At 42.5% G+C, this 21,696-nt stretch overlaps 1 protein-coding gene across 1 annotated transcript in view; it reads right to left on the reverse strand.

Moving 5' to 3' along the window:
- Positions 1–20,896, reverse strand: part of PIP4P2 (phosphatidylinositol-4,5-bisphosphate 4-phosphatase 2) — a 68,852-nt gene extending 47,956 nt beyond the window's left edge. The window contains exon 1 of the mRNA XM_011221539.3: positions 20,619–20,896. Coding sequence (XP_011219841.2) covers positions 20,619–20,724 — 106 coding nt within the window. The 5' untranslated portion in view covers positions 20,725–20,896. The remainder of the gene's footprint in view (positions 1–20,618) is intronic.
- Between the last annotated feature and the right edge of the window lie 800 nt (positions 20,897–21,696).

Here is a 21,696-nt window from a genome sequence, read left to right on the forward strand (position 1 = left end):
ACATGCATGGCAGCATTCATTTGTTATTTGCAATATTGCTTCCAAGAAAGCCTGTGTTTCAAGAAAAACAGAGAGACACTCACTTTTGGTACAGAAAATCAAATTGTTGTTCCCAGGGCAAAAAATGCACTTGCCTAGAAATTAAGAAACTCCTCCTATAGCCTAAGGAGGTAAAGAATTCCTATTCTGTCAGTCTTCCTAGACACCTCATTTTCACTACGTATCTACATTTCTAAAGACTGCACACTAAAAGAAAAAAAGACCCTCCTTTACATACAAAGTATACACACTAAATGATAACTTACAGGTTACAAGTATTCATAAATTAGTTATAAAATATACTCAAATATAATTGAGCCCCAAATCTGTTACAAGACATTTTAGATAAGAGAGAATATGAGGAGGGAAAATGACCTCAGTACATGGGGAAGGGAAAAAAGTTCAACCGGATTTGTGACTTTATTTGCTTCAATATATGAAACAGCATGGCAGAACGTTAAGGTCCAACACAATCAGGGCACAGGGCTGGTTCAGTTGGCAGAGCATGTGACTCTTGATCTCGGGGTTGTGAGTTCAAACACCACTTTGGGCATAGAGATTTTTTTTTTAAATTTTTTACAAAAGATTTATTTATTTGTCAGAGAGAGTGAGTACGAGCACAAGCACAGGGAGTGTCAGGCAGAGGGAGAAGCAGCCTCCCTGCTAAGCAGCAAGAAGCCCAATGCGGGACCCCAGGACTCTGGGATCATGACCAGAGCCAAAGGCAGATGCTTAACCAACTGAGCCACCCAGGCATCCCTAGAGATTACTTCAACAACAACAACAACAACAACAACAACAACAACAAAAACCAAACCAAGCCAAACCAAACCAAACCCAGGCACCTGGGTGGCTCAGTTGGTTGAGTGTCTGCCTTTGGCTCAGGTCATGATCCCAGGGTCCTAGGATAAAGTCCCAGGGCTTCTCCCTCTCCCTCAGCCTGCTGTTCCCCCTGCTTGTGCTTGCTCGTGTGCATGCTCTCTCTGTCAAATAAATAAATAAAATCTTAAAGAAAAAAAAACCCAAGGTCCAACATAATTAGATGGTAAGATATACGAATGACAATATTATACTCAGTCTTTTTCTATCTTAAAGTATTTCACCCATTTAAAAAATGACCTAGGAATTAAAAGATTCTAGATGAAGTTAACAGTAATTTTGGAATTTGGCACATATTCACCATAAATCTAAGCAAAATCAGACATAAAAATAGAGTGAAATGCACTTCTAAAAAACCAATATTTATTTTTTAAGCATACGGTAAGTGTATAAAGATATTTCATGAATAAGTCCCTTAAATTTTTTTTTTTAAGGATTTTATTTATCTGACAAAGAGAGAGCACAAGCAGAGGGAACAGGAAGGGAGAGGGGGAAGCAGGCTCCCCACTGAGCAGAGTGCTGGACGTGGGGCTTGATGATCTCAGGACCCTGGGATCATGACCTGAGCTGAAGGCAGACACTTAACCGACTGAGCCACCCAGGTGCCCAAAGTCCCTTAAATTCTAGTGCTTAGATATTTTTACTTCATGAGTTTAATTTCATTTCAAAATATAGAGATTGCTAAAGCAGTTCAGAAGTTAATCCAGGAGAGTAAGTTCCTCATTATAGCCAGCAGAGGGTATGGCCCTGGAGCTCCTTCCTTTGCCATGCGGGCATTTCTAATGTGGAAGGCGATCTGGCTATCTGCTCTACTGGGTCACTTTGCCTTTTGCTCTCCTGTTACTCAAGCTGCAAAACCTTCACTCCCTGAGTGACTTCAAAATCCCCATCATGTCATCCTTTCTTGCTTTCTCAGTCTATCATAGTCTATCATTCATTCATTCAACATTTGTTGAGCGCCTAGATGTATAAGATCATTTGCAAGGGGTGATGAAAAGGACTCAGAGATGAAAGATACAAGAACCCTATCTCCTTCCTTGTCTCCCTTGACAGGCGCACATACACAAATAAATATTAAGATATAGAATGGAGGGGCACTTCAGTGGCTCAGTGGGTTAAGCATCCAACTCTTGATTTCTGCTCAGGTCATGATCTGGGGGTTGTTGGATCAAGCCCTGTGTGGGGCTCCACGCTGAGCATGGAGCCTGTTTGGGATTCTCTCTCTCCCTCCCCTCTGCCCCTCACTCCCTTTTCATGCTCTCTCTCTCAAAAACAAAAGATACACAATGGAAATGTTGAGAGATATTGCTTAGGGAACATAGATCTTCCTGCAATAGAGATTAGAAAGGATTACATGAAAGAAAATGGCTTTGAGGAATGGGTAGAATTTGAATGTTTTAGATTCCAAAATCCCTTTCCTACTCATTTACTCATGGAAGTAAACAGGATATCCTTACCTAGAAAAGACTAGAAGTGGCTAATCAGTAATACCAGTATGAGGCAATGAGTATGGTCTTAAGGAAAAGCATGTACACACAGCGATGTGTTTTCTATTTCAGGACCAGATCCCTCCCATTAAGACCCTGACAGGCTGGAGTAACAGACCAAATCAAACACACAGAAATGCAAGGTGCAAGTACAAGGACCCGTACAGAGAGGTGGGGCATGCTCTAAAACATGGCACTTAGGTGATCTTGTATTCTGGTATGTTTGATAGTTTATTAATAACCTATGTCTTCATTTAGGGCTGGCAACAAATGCAAATACTCTTTTTTGAGCATGGCAAAGTATTCTATATAGAGGATCACCAGAACAGGATCCCTGAATTCTATAAATATGAAAAATCATTTTCCTATAAATTTTTGAAATATTTTTGTATTAATTGGTAGACTCCATTTAGCTCAGTAGAAATCAGTGTTTTTTGGGGGAAACATCCTATGGCCTAAGATTAATAACGACTCAGGTGTTTGTGAAAGTCTTCTCACTTTAAATCTACTCACTACCATCTCCATGTGTTGCTTTTCCTCTGGATTGTGAAATCGTAGCATTTAATCTCTGAAACTATAAAATTTCATCTTGTCACATACCTTCCCCTAAATTCTCCCTCTGTAGACGTCACATGGTCAAATGTTGAACAATTAGAGGCTTTCTTGTACACGGTTTTTAAATCTCTATTATGAGTCTACCAAGCTTAAATATCTCAACTTGACAAAGTATGGAAGGAAGAAAGATTTTGCCATAACCTTTAGAAATACATGCTTTGCTAGAATGCCCTAACCAGTCATGTGCCAATACAAATACGTTCTACAGAATAAAATACTGCATGCTCGTTGGGCTTCCAATGCTTAAAAGAGCCATGTAATACTTTTTAAAGTTCAATATACTATCTTTCCAGTATTCAAAAGATAAGGAAATAAGAGTTGAAGTGAAAGAGTGAGGTAAGACGATAACCACCTATACAGTTATAGATAGATTCTCCTTGGTGTACCCAGATTCCTTGCCAAGAACAACTGTGTCATAGAATATAAAAGCAAAAAGGAACATACTAAATCACTCCTTCTCAGGTAGGAAACTGAGGCGCAGAGACGTAAAGAAACTATTCTAAGGTCAACAGCTGATCATTGGCAGAGAGAACTCAAGTGTCAGGTCCCACAGGCTAAACCATACCTGGTGGCAAGATCATCTCTGAGACTATAAAGGGATTTAGTTATACAAAGCTTGACAAACTTACCTGAAGGCTAGGAAGAGGAGCCATGCTTTCCATTTCTTTTGCACCTTTTTTTTTATTCTTACGGAGAAAGAGAAATTCACTTTACAACAGCAATCAGGGGAAGGAAAGAATCTAGAAAAGTGCCAAAGCAACACAAACTCCAGTGTATCTCCCCGCTCCCCCCCCCACAAAAAAAGTAGAGAAGTTCTCTCAAAAGAACAGAAAACAGCAGGTAGAATGTATTCCCTCTCAAGAGCTGTTAAAGGGAAGTCATTCCCAGTGTACGCAGCATCTCTTCATTCTTACAAAAGTAAAACACAAAAGCGCTGAGCTCAAAGCTGTAACCAGTGTTGTCTGCTTTTACCCATTTGGATCACTTCCCAGATAGTTGCTTATTGCCCTCAAAGACAGTCATGAACATCCATCTGGCTAACTCGCCTCTCTAACATCTGTATTCATCTGGCTAACATCTGTATCCATCTGGCAATCTTGCAAGACTCTAACAGAATGCTCTACCCTAAAGTTTGACATTCCTGAAAACAACATGCAGAGTCCTTGGAAATAAATGGGGACTCGAGAACCTCACCTCTGACCCCAGTGAAGTGTTATCACATGGATGATAAATAATTATTGAATAAAATTTACTCTCCAGCCCTAATGTCTCCTCACATTCCAGACTTATGCATCCAACTGCCTACCTGACACCTCCAACGAAGTGAGGACTAATAGTACTTCAAACTCAATGTGTCTAAAACAGAATGTTGATTTCCACTGTACTTCTTCCCCCCGCCCCACATACCTGACTCCTTCTCCTGTCCATCTATCTTAGAAAAAAAGCAGTTTTGGGGCGCCTGGGTGGCACAGCGGTTAAGCGTCTGCCTTCGGCTCAGGGCATGATCCCGGCATTATGGGATCGAGCCCCACATCAGGCTCCTCCGCTATGAGCCTGCTTCTTCCTCTCCCACTCCCCCTGCTTGTCTTCCCTCTCTCACTGGCTGTCTCTATCTCTATCAAATAAATAAATAAAAAATCTTTAAAAAAAAAAAAAAGAAAAAAGCACAGTTTTTCCTAGTTGCTTGGATCATTCCTGGAGATTTGTGATTTCTTTCCATCCATCTTTACTCCATCAGCAAGTCCCGCTGCTCTATGCTTAACTGTGAATCCAGCCACATCCCACTGTTTCCATCACCTCCACCCTGGGTCAGACCACCATCACCTCTTGACTATGCCTCGTTAACAGCCTCCTGATTAGTCTCATGTCTTCTTAGTCTCTTCTTAATTTCCCCCCCCCCAATAATCCATTCTCCACATACCAACCAGGATGACTTTCCTTCTTTTTTTTTAAGGAGGGGTGGGCAGAGGGAGTGGGAGAGAGGGAATTGTGAACAGATTCCACGCCCAGCGTGGAGGTAGATGCCGGGCTTCATCTCACAACCCTGAGATCATGTCTTGAGCTGAAATCAAGAGTGAGACACTTAACTGACTCAGCGACCCAGGTGCCCCCAGGATGATTTTCTTAAAAAACTAAGTATTTCATGTCTCTCCTTTGCTCCAAACACTCCATGGCTTCCCTTTATCCTCAGAACACAGCCACATCTCTGACAGTGACCCACAAAATCTCCTTTGTCTTCCCTAGTCCAGTCCCCCACACTTAGCCCCTAAGTCAACACGCTCTGGCCCACTGCCCTCCATGTCCTGAAACAGCGTCACGTTTTATACTTGCTGTTCCAGTGGCCTGGCACATTCCTCCTCTGTCTTCCAATGGTTCATGCCAACTAATTTTTCAGGTCTCTGAGCAATTGTCCTCTCTGAAGTCTCTTTCCCAAAGCAATGTGAAACACTCCCCACACAGCCAGTCACTCTGCAGCTTCAGGCCCTGCTTTATTTTCTTCACTCTTGGAAATTATAGTGCTCACGGGATGTATCTCTAACTGGAATGTAAGCTCCCAGGAATCTGGAACAGTATAATGGACACTCAAATATTTGAAAGGATGTCTGCATGAAACAGGTCTTGATTAATGTATTACAGATGCTGGGTAGAGCCAGGAAGAAATGTGGGCATTATAAAATAGAATAAAAAAATCATGGAGACTGATGCCTGCCAAATAATAGGAAAGGATTAGAATAGGAAATGGGCTTGCCACAATACTGGGAAACTGGAAGCATACACCCTTCACCAATGTTTGGGCTCTACTTTTCCTTAACGATGTGGCCTCAGTGAAGCAGACTTTGATTCAAGAACCGATTTCAAAAAATTCTCCTAACTCAGCTTCAGCATGTCACAAAATCAAGCTTCAGCAAGACCCTCCTGGCTCAGTATCACAGCTGGCGCACACCCCCACCGAGGCCTTCATGGAGTGGCAGGTACCCGCTCTCAAATAGGCTGCATCTCTTTCCACTCGTTGTGACAACCTGGCTTCAGCAGGTTTCACAATCCTTGGCAAATAAAATGAAAATCTAATCTTACAGTGGGTTACGCATGTGGTGTAGGTCCCTGGGTCTGCATCCTCGTTTCCTGCCAGTCCACAGCCAACCCTATACTCTGCAAGGATGCAAGGAGGTTCAGAAATTTAACAGACTGCCCAAATATATTCAAGAACTCTAACTCAGTGCAATGGATTGAACGTTTATGTCCCCTCAAAATTCAGGTTGAACCTCTAAACCCCAAGGTAATGATAGTAGGAGGTGGGGCCTTTGGGAGGTAATTGGGTCATGAGACTGGAGCCCTCATGCATGAGTTTAGTGCTGTTAGGAAAGGAATGAGAGAGAGAGAGAGAGAGAGAGCTCTCATGCTCTCTCTCTACCATGTGAGGAGGATACAAGAAGTCAGCACTGTGCAACCTGGAAGCCAGCTCTCACCAGACACCAAATCTGTTGGCACTTTGATCTTGGACCTCTCGGCCTCCAAAACTGTGAGAAATAAATGTTTGGTGTTTAAGCCCCACCATGTATGGTATTCTGTGACAGTAGCCTGAACTAAGACACTCAATAAAACTCTAGTCGAGTACAGAACATAGTTCGAAGTGAAATGAGACTTTGCCCCACTTTAAACTAAGGCACCATTTCTAACTTTAGATTTCTTCAGGTAGAGGACGGAAGAGGATCACTAAAAATATACCTTATTTACTATACAGTTGCTAAGTGAGAAATATAGGAGTACATAGTAAATAATTTATCTCTTAAACCAGAAGCCAATTTATTTTCTAGCCACTGAAAACATTTTCTCAAGCAATTTCAAATTTATTCATTTTTAAAAAGTGAAATAAAGGTGAAAAGAAAAGGACAAGGCCTTTCTAATTATGTTTCATAGGAAACCTAAGTGTTTCAAAATAAAGGAATATTAGCCTCTTCCTGGAAGTGAAGTGGCTTTGAAGTGATTTTACAATTAAAATATATCTATATGAGACTATTACATTAGATGGAAATGAATAATTCTTCAATTCTTTACAAAGGATTTGAATATAAACACAGAAACAACTCTCACTGAGGTCACTAATTCAAAAGACATTTTTGAATCCTTATCTATTTGCTCTTTTTTGCAGCTTTTGACATGTTTGACCACTCCTTTCTTGAAGTGTTCTCTTCTCCTTGACTCTGTGATATTAGTCTTTTGGTTTTCCTCCAACCTGCCTAGGAGCTACTTATCAGTCTTCTTCTTCCTCTAACTAGTCACTGAATGTGGGAGTTTCTCAGAGCTTTGTCCTAGGCTCTCTTCTTTTCATTTTATGTATTCTCCCTAAGTAGTCTCATACATAGCTTCCCAAACTTTTTTACATTTCAGTACACAGAAAGTGACAATATGTTTACAGCTATGCAGAGCTGGAGGCCTGTGGCCTAGAGGCTTCTGCCGTTCTAAGAATTGAGGAGAACCAGTATCTTAACCCCTATATGTTCTATCTCAGCACATTGCATGGCACACCGGTGGGGCCTTGGGAAGCTCTGAACCAACATCCATATATTTAGCTGTTACCAATATGCAAATAACACAATTTTATATTTTTCAGTCCAGGCCTCATTTCTCTGGTCTCAATCTGTGGATGCAACTGTCTATCTGCCATCTCTTCTTGGATATTTGCAAACATCTTAAATGTATCATAATATCTAAAACTAAGCTCATGATCTGCGTTTCCCCAAACCTGATGCTCTTCTGGTGTTCTCTGTGTCAGTGTGGGCAACCACACCACCGGGCTGTGGACACCAGAACTCTGGGAGATATCCTGGCCACTTCCCTCTCACTCTCACAGTCCATCTACCATCAAGACGTCTCTACTTCTTTACATCATCTGTCTCTCCACCTCCACCACCACCTGGGTCCACGCTATCACCACGGTTTTTCAGATCTGCCTGAATCACACAGTAGCCACGCGAGTCATCTATCCTCATCGACTCTTGCTCCCCTTTCATCCACTCTCTAATCCAGAAATAGAGTGATGTAAAAATAATAAAAATCGACATTTTTCTGGGGCACCTGGGTGGCTCAGTTGGTTAAGCCTCTGCCTTTGGCTCAGGTCATGATCCCAGGGTCCTGGGATCGAGCCCTGCATCAGGCTCCCTACTCACTGGGGAGTCTGCTTCTCCCTCTCCCTCTGCAGCTCCCCCTGTTTGTGCTTGCTCTCTATCTCTCTCTCTCTGTCAAATAAATATAATCTTTTAAAAAAATAGCCATTTTTCCAAAGAAGACATACAGATGGCCAACAGACACATGAAAAGATGCTGAACATCACTTGTCATCAGGGAAATACAAATCAAAACCACAATGAGCTATCACCTTACACCTGTAAGTAAGGCTAGTATCAAAAACACAAGAAACAACAATTGTTACTAAGGATGTAAAGAAAAAGGAACCCTTGTGCATTGTTGGTGGGAATGTAAGTAGGAACAACCACTGTGGAAAACAGTATGGTTTCTCAAAAAATTAAAAATAGAAATAGTATACGATCCAGTAATTCCATCCACTCCTGGGTATTTACCAAAAGAAAATGAAAACACTAATTCAAAAAGATACATGCACCCCTATGTTTACTGCAGCATTATTTACGATAGTTAAGATATGGAAACAGGGGGAGGAGGTTAAGATGGCGGAGGAGTAGGGGACCCCTTTTTCAGCCGGTCCCCTGAGTTGAGCTGGATAGGTACGACCAGCAGGAATATCCACGGAATCAGCCTGAGACGCAGGAAGATACATCTGGATCTCTACAAATGAACATCTCCAGCGCTGAGTATCGAGGTACGAAGCGGGGAGCCGTGAAACCGCGCACAGATATCGGAAGCTAAACAGAAGGGGGAGGGAGCCGCCGTGTCAGGGCGCCGGGAAGCGGTAGCCACCTGCAAGGGGGAGTGGACAGACCGCGGACCCGCACGCTTGAGACAGCAGGCTGAGAAGGGAGCTCCGGGAGCGCACGCGGGAAGGCTGGCGGTTGGCGGGCCACCTGCACGGGGGAGCAGGCGGACTCGCGGACGGCACCCGCGAGACAACAGACTTAGAACGCGAACTCCAGGAGCGCGCGCGCAGGGCGGCTGGCGGGCCACCTGCACCGGGGAGCGGGCGGACCGCGGACCCGCACTCTGGAAACGGCAGACTGAGTCCGTGAGCCGGGAGCGTGCACCACCAAGCATCTCACGGAGCTCCGGAGCTCCGGTGTGCTCACTGGATCGAGGCTGAGACCGGGAGCTCCGGGAGCGTCCGCGGGGCGGCTGGCGGCTGGAGGGCCACCTGCACGGGGGAGCAGGCGGACTCGCGGTCAGCACCCGTGAGACACCAGACTGAGACGGGGAGCTCCGGGAGCCCGCGCGGGGCGGCTGGCGGCGGGCGGGGTTGGAAACACAAAGGACAGAGACGTGCCGGCCCTGGAAGTGAGGGCTGGGACGCCGGGTGTGGGGCGCACAGCCCGGGATGCTGCAGGGTTGAGCAGCACCAACAGAAACAGAGTTAAAGTGGCCAGAACATCAGTGGAGAACGATCCGCGATCCCTCTGTTCTGAGACAGAGGCTGAATTTCAGCCGCTGCTGCTCTCTCAGAAGAGGCATAGCAAACCGCCAGGGAAAGCCGCCAGAGAACAAAAGCCCGGAAATACCGGCTCACAGGGTGCCCATCCCCATCCCCCCTCGCAAGGGACACAGAGACTCTACCCAAACAGGGTTTTCTGAGTACCTGCAGGCAGGCCCCTCCCCCAGAAGGCAGGCTGAAAAATCAAGAAGCCCACAACCCGGAGCGCCTGAGTGGCGCAGTCACCAAGCACCTGTCTTCGGATTAGGGTGTGATCACAACGCTCCGTAAGGAGTCCTTCATCGGGCTTCTCCACCGGGAACCTGCTTCTTCCTCTCCCACTCCTCTGCTTGGGTTCCCTTTCTTGCTGACTGTCTCTCTCTCTCTCAAATAAATAAATAAACTCTTTAAGGAAGAAGCCCACATCCCTAAGATCTCTATAAAACAAGGGCGCACGGCCTGGGTCCCAGTCAACACTTGGGCTCTGGACAACCCTGCAATCTCTCTTCATCAGAATGACGAGAAGGAGAAGTCCCCCCCAGCAAAGAAAAGATAATGAGTCTGTGGCCTCTGCCACAGAATTGGCCTCGGCCACAGAATTAATACATATGGATGTATCCCAATTATCAGAAATGGAATTCAGAGCAACAATGGTCAAGATGATGAGTAAACTTGAAAAAAGCATCAGAGAAAGCGTTGCTGAGAATATAGAATCCCTAAGGGCAGAAATGAGAGCGAATCTGACAGAAATTAAAAATTCTATGAGCCAAATGCAGTCAAAACTAGAGGCTCTGACGGCCAGGGTCACCGAGGCAGAGGAACGCGTTAGCGAATTGGAGGATGGGTTAGTAGAAGAAAAAACGAAAATAGAAGCTGGTCTTAAAAAAATCCACGCCCACGAATGTAGATTACGGGAGATTACTGACTCTATGAAACGATCCAATGTCAGAATCATCGGCATCCCTGAAGGGGTGGAGAAAAACAGAGGTCTAGAAGAGATATTTGAACAAATTGTAGCTGAAAACTTCCCTAATCTAGCAAGGGAAACAAGCATTCGTGTCCAAGAGGCAGAGAGGACCCCATCCAAGCTCAACCAGGACAAACCTACGCCACGGCATGTCATAGTGCAATTCGCAAATATTAGATCCAAGGATACAGTATTGAAAGCGGCCAGGGCAAAGAAATTTCTCACGTACCAAGGCAAAGGTATCAGGATTACGTCAGACCTGTCTACAGAGACCTGGAATGAGAGAAAGGCTTGGGGGGGCATTTTTAAAGCTCTTTCAGAGAAAAACATGCAGCCAAGGATCCTTTATCCAGCAAAGCTGTCATTCAGAATTGATGGAGAAATAAAGACGTTCCAAAATCGCCAATCATTAACCAATTTCGTAACCACGAAACCAGCCCTACAGGAGATATTAAGGGGGGCTCTATAAAGGTAAAAAGGCCCCAAGAGTGATACAGAGCAGCAAGTCACAACCGATACAAAGACTTTAAAGAGAAATGGCATCATTAAAATCATATCTGTCAATAATCTCTATCAATCTAAATGGCTTAAACTCTCCCATAAAACGCCACAGGGTTGCAGATTGGATAAAAAGACATGACCCATCCATTTGCTGTCTACAAGAGACTCATTTTGAACCCAAAGATGCATTCAGACTTAGAGTAAGGGGATGGAGTACCATCTTCCACGCAAATGGACCTCAAAAGAAAGCTGGAGTAGCAATTCTCATATCAGATAGACTGGATTTTAAACTAGAGGCCATAGAGAGAGATACAGAAGGGCACTATATTATTCTTAAAGGAAGTATTCAACAAGTGGATATGACAATTATTAATATATATGCCCCCAACAGGGGAGCAGCAAGATACACAAGCCAACTCTTAACCAAAATAAAGAGACATATAGATAAGAACACAGTAATAGTAGGGGACCTCAACACCCCACTATCAGAAATAGACAGAACACCCTGGCAAAAACTAAGCAAAGAATCAAAGGCTTTGAATGCCATACTCGACGAGTTGGACCTCATAGATATATATAGAACACTACACCCCAGAACCAAAGAATACTCATTCTATTCAAATGCCCATGGAACATTCTCAAGAATAGATCATGCTCTGGGACACAAAACAGGTCTCAGCCAATACCAAAAGATTGAAATTATCCCCTGCATATTCTCAGACCACAACGCTCTGAAATTGGAACTCAACCACAAGGAAAAACCTGGAAGAAACTCAAACACTTGGAGGCTAAGAACCATCCTGCTCAAGAATGACTCGATAAACCAGGAAATCAAAAAACAAATTAAACAATTTATGGAGACCAACGAGAATGAATACACAACGGTCCAAAACCTATGGGATACTGCAAAGGCAGTCCTAAGGGGGAAATACATAGCCATCCAAGCCTCACTCAAAAGAATAGAAAAATCTAAAATGCAGTTTCTATATTCTCACCTCAAGAAACTGGAACAGCAACAGAGGGACAGGCCTAACCCACTGACAAGGAAGGAGTTGACCAAGATTAGAGCAGAAATCAATGAATTAGAAACCAGAAGCACAGTAGAGCAGATCAACAGGACTAGAAGCTGGTTCTTTGAGAGAATCCATAAAATTGATAGACCACTGGCAAAACTTGTCCAAAAACAAAGAGAAAGGACTGAGATTATTAAAATTATGACTGAAAAGGGAGAGGTCACGACCAGCACCATTGAAATTGCAAGGATTATTAGAAACTTTTATCAACAGCTATATGCCAAAAAACTAAACAATCTGGAAGAGATGGAGGCCTTCCTGGAAACCTATAAACTACCAAGACTGAAACAGGAAGAAATAGATTTCTTAAATAGGCCAATTAACTATGAAGAAATTGAGTCAGTGATAAACAACCTTCCAAATAATAAAACTCCAGGCCCAGACGGTTTTCCTGGGGAATTCTACCAAACATTCAAAGAAGAAATAATACCTATTCTCCTAAAGCTATTTCAAAAAATAGAAACAGAAGGAAAGCTACCAAACTCATTCTATGAGGCTAATATTACCTTGATCCCCAAACCAGGCAAAGACCCCCTCAAAAAGGAGAATTACAGACCGATTTCTCTAATGAATATGGATGCCAAAATCCTCAACAAGATCCTTGCTAATAGAATCCAACAGTACATTAAAAGGATTATCCATCATGACCAAGTGGGATTCATACCTGGGATGCAAGCATGGTTCAACACTCGCAAATCAATCAATGTGATACATCATATCAACAAGAAAAGACTCAAGAACCATATGATCCTCTCAATTGATGCAGAAAAAGCATTTGACAAAATACAGCATCCTTTCCTGATTAAAACCCTTCAGAGTGTAGGAATAGAGGGTACATTTCTCAATCTCATAAAAGCCATCTATGAAAAGCCTACTGCAAGCATTATTCTCAATGGGGAAAAGCTGGAAGCCTTTCCCTTAAGATCAGGAACACGACAAGGATGCCCACTCTCGCCACTATTATTCAACATAGTACTAGAAGTCCTTGCAACAGCAATCAGAAGACAAAAAGGGATCAAAGGTATCCAAATCGGCAAAGAAGAAGTCAAACTGTCTCTCTTTGCAGATGACATGATACTCTATATGGAAAACCCAAAGGAATCCACTCCCAAACTATTAGAAGTTATAGAACAATTCAGTAAGGTGGCAGGATACAAAATCAATGCCCAGAAATCAGTTGCATTTCTATACACGAATAACGAGACTGAAGAAAGAGAAATTAGGGAATCCATCCCATTTACAATAACACCAAAAACCATACGTTACCTTGGAATTAACTTAACCAGAGACGTAAAGGACCTATATCCTAGAAACTATAGATCACTTTTGAAAGATATTGAGGAAGACATAAAAAGATGGAAAAATATTCCATGCTCATGGATTGGAAGAATTAACATAGTTAAAATGTCCATACTACCCAGAGCAATCTACACTTTCAATGCTATCCCGATCAAAATACCGAGGACATTTTTCAAAGAACTGGAACAAATAGTCCTTAAATTTGTATGGAACCAGAAAAGGCCCCGAATCTCCAAGGAACTGTTGAAAAGGAAAAACAAAGCTGGGGGCATCACAATGCCGGATTTCGAGCTGTACTACAAAGCTGTGATCACAAAGACAGCATGGTACTGGCACAAAAACAGACACATCGACCAATGGAACAGAATAGAGAACCCAGAAATGGACCCTCGGCTCTTTGGGCAACTAATCTTTGATAAAGCAGGAAAAAACATCCGGTGGAAAAAAGACAGTCTCTTCAATAAATGGTGCTGGGAAAATTGGACAGCTACATGCAAAAGAATGAAACTTGACCACTCTCTCACACCATACACAAAAATAAACTCCAAATGGATGAAAGACCTCAATGTGAGACAGGAATCCATCAAAATTCTAGAGGAGAACATAGGCAACAACTTCTATGACATCGGCCAGAGCAACCTTTTTCACGACACATCGCCAAAGGCAAGAGAAATAAAAGATAAAATGAACTTATGGGACTTTATCAGGATAAAGAGCTTCTGCACAGCCAAGGAAACAGTCAAAAAAACTAAGAGACAGCCCACGGAATGGGAGAATATATTTGCAAAGGACACCACAGATAAAGGACTGGTATCCAAGATCTACAAAGAACTTCTCAAACTCAATACACGAGAAACAAATAAACAAATCATAAAATGGGCAGAAGATATGAACAGACACTTTTCCAATGAAGACATACAAATGGCTAACAGACACATGAAAAAATGTTCAAAATCATTAGCCATCAGGGAAATTCAAATCAAAACCACACTGAGATACCACCTTACGCCAGTTAGAATGGCAAAGATAGACAAGGCAAGAAACAACAATTGTTGGAGAGGATGTGGAGAAAGGGGATCCCTCCTACATTGTTGGTGGGAATGCAAGTTGGTACAGCCACTCTGGAAAACAGTGTGGAGGTCCCTTAAAAAGTTAAAAATTGAACTACCCTATGACCCAGCCATTGCACTACTGGGTGTTTACCCCAAAGATACAGACGTAGTAAAGAGAAGGGCCATATGCACCCCAATGTTCATAGCTGCATTGTCCACAATAGCCAAATCATGGAAGGAGCCGAGATGCCCTTCAACAGATGACTGGATTAAGAAGCTGTGGTCCATATATACAATGGAATATTACTCAGCTATCAGAAAGAACGAATTCTCAACATTTGCTGCAACATGGACGGCACTGGAGGAGATAATGCTAAGTGAAATAAGTCAAGCAGAGAAAGACAATTATCATATGATTTCTCTCATCTATGGAACATAAGAACTAGGATGATCGGTAGGGGAAGAAAGGGATAAAGAAAAGGGGGGTAATCAGAAGGGGGAATGAAACATGAGAGACTATGGACTATGAGAAACAAACTGAGGACTTCAGAGGGGAGGGGGTGGGGGAAGGGGATAGACTGGTGATGGGTAGTAAGGAGGGCACGTATTGCATGGTGCACTGGGTGTTATACGCAACTAATGAAGCATCAAACTTTACATCAGAATCAGGGGATGTACTGTATGGTGATTAACATAATAAAATAAAATAAAATTAAAAGAAAAAAAAAAAAAAAAAAGATATGGAAACAACCTAAGTGTCCATCAACACAGGAATGGATAAAGAAGATGTGGTATGTATACACACACACACACAAATATTATTCAACCATAAAAAAAGAACAAGATGTTGCCATTTGTGACAATATGGATGGACCAAGAGGGTATTATGCTAAGTGAAATAAGACAAAAACAAATACCATATGACCTCACTTATATATGGAATCTAAAAAAACAAAACAAATAGCAGAAACAGACCCTTAAATACAGAGAACAAACTGATGGTGGCCAGAGGGTGAGGCGGTAGGAGGGTAGGCAAAATGGAGAAAGGGGAGTGGGAGACACAGGCTTCCAGTTATGGAATTAATAAGTCACATGGATGGGGCGCCTGGGTGGCACAGTGGTTAAGCGTCTGCCTTCGGCTCAGGGCGTGATCCCGGTGTTCTGGGATGGAGCCCCACAGCAGGCTCCTCCGCTATGAGCCTGCTTCTTCCTCTCCCACTCCCTCTGCTTGTGTTCCCTCTCTCTCTGGCTGTCTCTATCTGTGTTAAATAAATAAATAAAAATCTTTAAAAAAAAAAAAAAAACAAGTCACATGGAAAGAGGTACAGCACAGGGAATATAATCAATGGTACTGTAATAGTGTTGTATGGTGACAGATGGTAGCCACATGTGTGGTGAGATACCATACCATAAATACTAATCACTGTGTTCTTCACCTAAAATGAATTAACATTGTGTGTCAATTATATTTCAATTTAAATAATTAAAATAATGAAAATATAACAATAATAATAACAAAGATCTAACCAGATCATCCCTTTACTGAAGGCAAAATTTCTCAATGTGACCGATAACACCCTGCATGGACTGAGCAATACTTACCGTTCTGGTCATCTGTTGCTGCAGAACAAACCACCCCAAAACTTAGTGACTTAAAACAAGAGTTTAATACTACCTTTCATGATTCTGTGGATTGTTCTGCCTGAGCTGAATGGTAATCATCTAGAATCAATCATGCAGGTACAATTAGAATTTGGCTTGGGTTGGAATCATCTGAAGGCCCAACTGGGCTGGGCATCCAAGATGTCTTCTTCACTACCACGTCTGAGAGCTGGTCAGGCATCCCTCTCCCCATGTGGTCTCCCCACATGTCTACTTAGGGATTCCTCAAAGCAAGGTAGTCTCAGTGCATTCAAATTCTTACAAGACAAGTTATTTTCTTCAAGGTGCACTTTATAAGAGACAAAGCGAAAGCTGTAAGACCTCTTATGACCTAGTCTCCAAAGTCATTCAGCTCTCTTTTACTTTATTCTGTAAGTCAAAATTGAATCACAGGGTCAGTCCAGATTCAAGGAGGGGACCCATCCAAGGACTTGAATATCAAAAAGCATGGCTCTTTGGGGGGAGGGCTGGGTCTTTGGAGACCATCAACCACCCACTTCTCCAATCCCATTTTGCAATATATTCCCTATTGGTGCTTTCACTTTAGGATACTGGCCTTGTTTCAGTTCCTTGTACTTACCATACTCTATCCTCCTAAAGGCTTTTGTACATACTGTTTTCTTAGTCTAGAATGTTCTTCCAGTACCCCCTTCGCCAAGTTCAACTTTAAAAACCTCAATGAAGGCTCAGGAAAGCTTTTCCTGTCTTCCCTAACCAGGTTAAATCTTTATATTACATATTTTCATGGCACTGGATACATTCCCGGCCTGTCCTCATCTCCACTGCACTTTGCATTTATTCAAATGATTATGTAATTTATGTCTCAATATCCCCCATTAGACTAGAAGAGAGTTCATATCCATTTTTCCCATCCTACCACACAGAGCTTGGCTAGTACTAAAATATTTATTTGCTGAATGAATGACAGAAATAAACTAGGTAAATGAAACTGTCTCTGTACAACAATTCCTTTAAAATTATAGTGAAGTAGATAATCACATTCCTGTAGTAAATACATAATTAGACAACCCCAAATATGAACTGTTTTCACAGAGGAAGTCTCATAAATGTAAAGGTCATATTCTTTTGCCATATCCTACCTATAAAATTAGCAGATAATAAAGAAATCAATTAAATAGAGCCAAACTGTGTAAGTTGTGTGGTATTTTTTCTAATCTTTTTATCAAATGAGCCTAAAACCCTTTGATTTTCATTTCGGGACCTTTTTTTTTTTTTTTTAAAGATTTTATTTATTTATTTGACAGAGACAGCCAGCGAGAGAGGGAACACAAGTAGGGGGAGTGGGAGAGGAAGAAGCAGTCTCCCAGCGGAGAAGCCTGATGTGGGGCTCGATCCCCAGAACGCTGGGATCATGCCCTGAGCCGAAGGCAGACGCTTAATGACTGCGCCACCCAGGCGCCCCTTCATTTCCGCACCTTAACAAAGGCTGACACATGTACCAAACAGAGCATTTTAATCACAGGAAAGGTGCTCTCCTACTCTATGCAGGAATCCAATACCGACAGTAGAGACCACCAGGAGCACTCCACTTAGAAACCCAGGTGGACAATTATACAGACCACACAAGATTCCCAATGTGCTAAAACCAAATGCAAAATACTGCTTCCCACTGCATTATCAACAACCTGCCTATAAATAAACACTTCACCAACTTTCCACTTAATGGAATATTTCATCTCGGAGTAAGAGCTAGCATTCCTGTTCTTAGATGGTGACACAAATAGCAAAGTATTTGACTGGAGAAAATATTCACTAGTTATGGCTCTTAACTACTTAAAAAAAAAGTCTGGGTAATTATGAATGATATCATAAACCAGAGTTCATTATCAAAAAGTACATTCTATTCTGGTCTTTTGAATCCCAACCTTCAACTCTAATTCTTGTCAACTACTAAAAACATCTGGTGTAGCGACAGAGTGCTTCCTACAGTAGTAATTCAGGCCCATGTTTCTTTATTCCTTTTTCCTCCCTTCAACATGGGCTCCAGTGAGGGATGGGTTTGGTCAGTTTTGTTGACCTAGAGCAGTCTCTGGCACATCATGCTGCCCAATGAATCAACGAATGAGTAAATAACTTTGGTCTCCTAGAATCAGATCTTATATATTACTCAAAATCTTTATGAAGATGCTTGTTATTTAAGAAAAGATATTCTGACAAAAATGCCAATACACAAAATGTCTTTCTCATTTATCCTTCTTGCTTCCTAGGTATTATGCTACATGAAATTAGTGTTTCTAATTATCTAACCTGTCTTATTCACCAGTTTAAAAAAACAAAAACAAAAAAACCAACCATATTCTACCATAAGGCAGAAAAGGCTTTTTGCTAAATCATTTGTTAAAAACAAGATAACCGGCTCAAAATGGAGGCACTTATGCTAAGCTCCCCATCCAAACAGAGACTTAATTACACTTTTGGCTTCTTCCAGAAATGGAATCTCAAAGTCAGGCAGAAACTACTTTATTAGCACTAGTAAGGTCATCTGCCTCATAGACCACTGCCATCCCCTAGAGGAGAATGATCTTGCCACAACCAATCCACTTTTTGCCAGTATAATTTCCTTTTCCCCACTCCCTTGTGCCTATGGAAGTCTTTCATCTAGTACACCTTTTTGAAGCCCCTTTCTCTCTGCTAGATGGGATGCTGTAGAGTCACGAATCATTAAATAAAGCCCATAAGATCTTTAAAATGTACTCAGTTGAATTTTGTTTTTTAATACATTGAATTTCTTCAGTTATTTAGCTACCTGGAATGAAACTTCTTTTTCTCAGTGGCTGAACTGCAATTTGTACCTTATTGAGCAGGTCCATGAGCGTGAATATTTTTATGGAATAATTTAGCCACTATGACTAAAAATACAAACACAAAGATATAGGATAGAAGGCATGAAAATCTGTTATAGGACAGTTGCATAAATCCAAACTTTGTCTTTTAATAAATTGCAAATATTTTGCCTTAAAGGGTGATTTGATGAAGCTGAAACATTCATTTATAAGTAAACTTACTCTAGACTATCCAATTTAAATAACAGTAAAATATTAATATCAAATTTGTACATTAAAGGAAATTCCCCCAACTGATGTCCTCTGACACAAGCTTAATACAAACATGACTTGTGGGTTTTTCGGTAGGTGAGTCTCTGTTCCATTTTGCACCTTATTTCCCAACTCATTGATCACACTGAATTATTCACAGCTAAACATCTTTTTCCTTTGTCCTGCTTCTTGTTAGGTGTTGATTAAGACCTAAATTGTTCCTTTTCAAGTTGTAATGCATGAAGTGGAAATTTTAAGTACTAAACAAGTTCAACCTGCTCTACAACTGCTCCAATTCCAGACTTGAACTTAGAAAAAGTTGTGTCACAAGAAACATGATCTGCCTATATTTTCAAAAGCATTAACATCCCTCTCCTTGGGTTTTTAAGCTCCTCTCATATTCAGCCAAAAAGGGAGAGAGATGCACTTAGGCCACATTTGCAAGTGCCATATTTGACCATTCTTTCCATAACTCTAAGTGGTTTGTTCAAGTCTTGCCTTCCCTTTTCTATAAATCCTGACTCCACCTTCCTTCTACTATTAAAGCCACTAAAAGGCTTCGAACAAAGATAAATCTTTGAATAGTTTGCTGAACAGCCCCCCTACACGCACACACTACTTCAGATCCCACGGCTATCAAGTCTTTTTTGATTCCATTTTGAATAAATAGAAATACATGCAGGATTAACTTGGGTTACTTTTACAAGTAAGTTCCTTTCAATCTCACCCAGATATGCATCAAGAATATTACATCCTCCTTTCTGTTCTTCTTCATTCATTCACCACTAAACCTAACACATACTCCTTAGAAAGGGGAGTAATAAGGAAGGGCAGGAATTTCAGACATATTAGGAATATTGATTAATTCTATTCCTTCTGGTAAGACAATTCCCTGATTGAACAGAGCACTGGTGGGGGTATATATGCATATTTTTCCAGCTAAGCCCTTTCAAGGACAGATCCCAAGGTGAGCAGTACCAGAGGTTTCTCGGCAACCTGAAAGGATTTATGAATGATTGTGAAAGATTTGCACCTCCTCCAGCTGCACTTAGGGGCTGCTCCAAAACGGTAAAGCCCAACCTGGGAAATTCATGTCACATCCTGTATCCCTGGGTAAGAAGTGGTGAAATACACACAGACACACACACCCCAGAGGGTGAGAAGGGGTGAAATACACGCACACTCACACACTCACGCTCACACCCCACCCTACCCCACCAAAAGCCCTGCGGGGAAGCTCTCCGGCAAGCAGGCTGTGGCTGGGGAAGGCGCAGTCAGCATCCCTCTCTCGCAGCCCAAGTGAGAGGCTCGCCTCCACCTCGTAGCCAGAGCTCCCGGGTCTTTAGAATTCTAGGCTTTTCCTTACGAAGTAGAAAGGTCCATGCTGGCCTTACCTCTGGGGCTGCTTTCCTGTAAGTACGGCGGGGCCGTAGGGGTAACATTTCCCGAGTGGGATGCTGACAGCAGAGGCGAGCGTTCGTCCACCCCATCCGCAGCCATGACTGCTGCAGCAGCGGCGGGGCCGGGGGGAGGCTGAGCCGGGGGCTGCGGCTCCCGCGGAGGTGGTGGCTAGTGCTGCCGCCGCCGCTGCTGCTGCTGCCGCCTCCGGGAGGACCCGGGATGTGTCACAAGGCAGGAGGCTGGGGGAGGGGAGGGTGCGGGATCGGGAGGCGGGGGAAGGGAAGCGCGCTGGGAAGCCTGTCTGGGGGAGGGGAGGGGAGAAAGAAAGAAGGAGCCCGGAGAGTGGAGGATGGGAGCGGGGGAGGAGGAGGAGCCGGGGAACACAGTAGGGCTGCCCGGGAAAGGCGGGGAAGGGAAGGTGCGGAGTAACCGAAAGAGGGGCGGAGGAGGCGAGAGGAAGTGGTTGCAACTCTCCCTCTCTTTGTACTTTACATCTCCTTAACTAAGGAGAAAAAGGGGAAGAACCGTAAAGAACAACCTAAAAGGGGATAAGAGAAAAGGCCTGTGACTTGATTACAGAAATACTACAGCAAACACAGATCTCAAGTTTAGCTCCTGGAGGGGGGCAGGAGGAGGGATTCTGTGCTGGCCAACTTTGCAGAAATTCTCCAAGAAAACTTATTCCTAGGGTTATCAATTCCTTCTTGGGGGCTGCTTCTTTTGTTAGAAAATCACTTCTCAACATCTGTTGTCTGAGAAGAAATAAATTTCTGAAAGAGTCTTTTACTATGTGTTTGGCATTCTGGTAACAGTACCTTATTGAAACGATGCAGAGTTTGTTGGCTTTTACAAGTTTAATTTGACAAAAGACGTTGCCCTTTTAGTTTTGTTTTTGGACTATATATGTCCCTGACATCTTATACAAAAATGAAGTTTATGAATGATATAAGCCAATTAAAGAAATATTTTCTTGAGCTAGTGTTTTAAAATAGTCTTTCGCACGTAAAAGAGAGTAAAAAACAAAAAAGCTAGTCATAGTTACCGGCATGCTTTCATGTTTATTTTTTTCTT

The sequence above is a fragment of the Ailuropoda melanoleuca genome, chromosome 9, assembly GCF_002007445.2.
Source record: "Ailuropoda melanoleuca isolate Jingjing chromosome 9, ASM200744v2, whole genome shotgun sequence".
Lineage (NCBI taxonomy): Eukaryota > Metazoa > Chordata > Mammalia > Carnivora > Ursidae > Ailuropoda > Ailuropoda melanoleuca.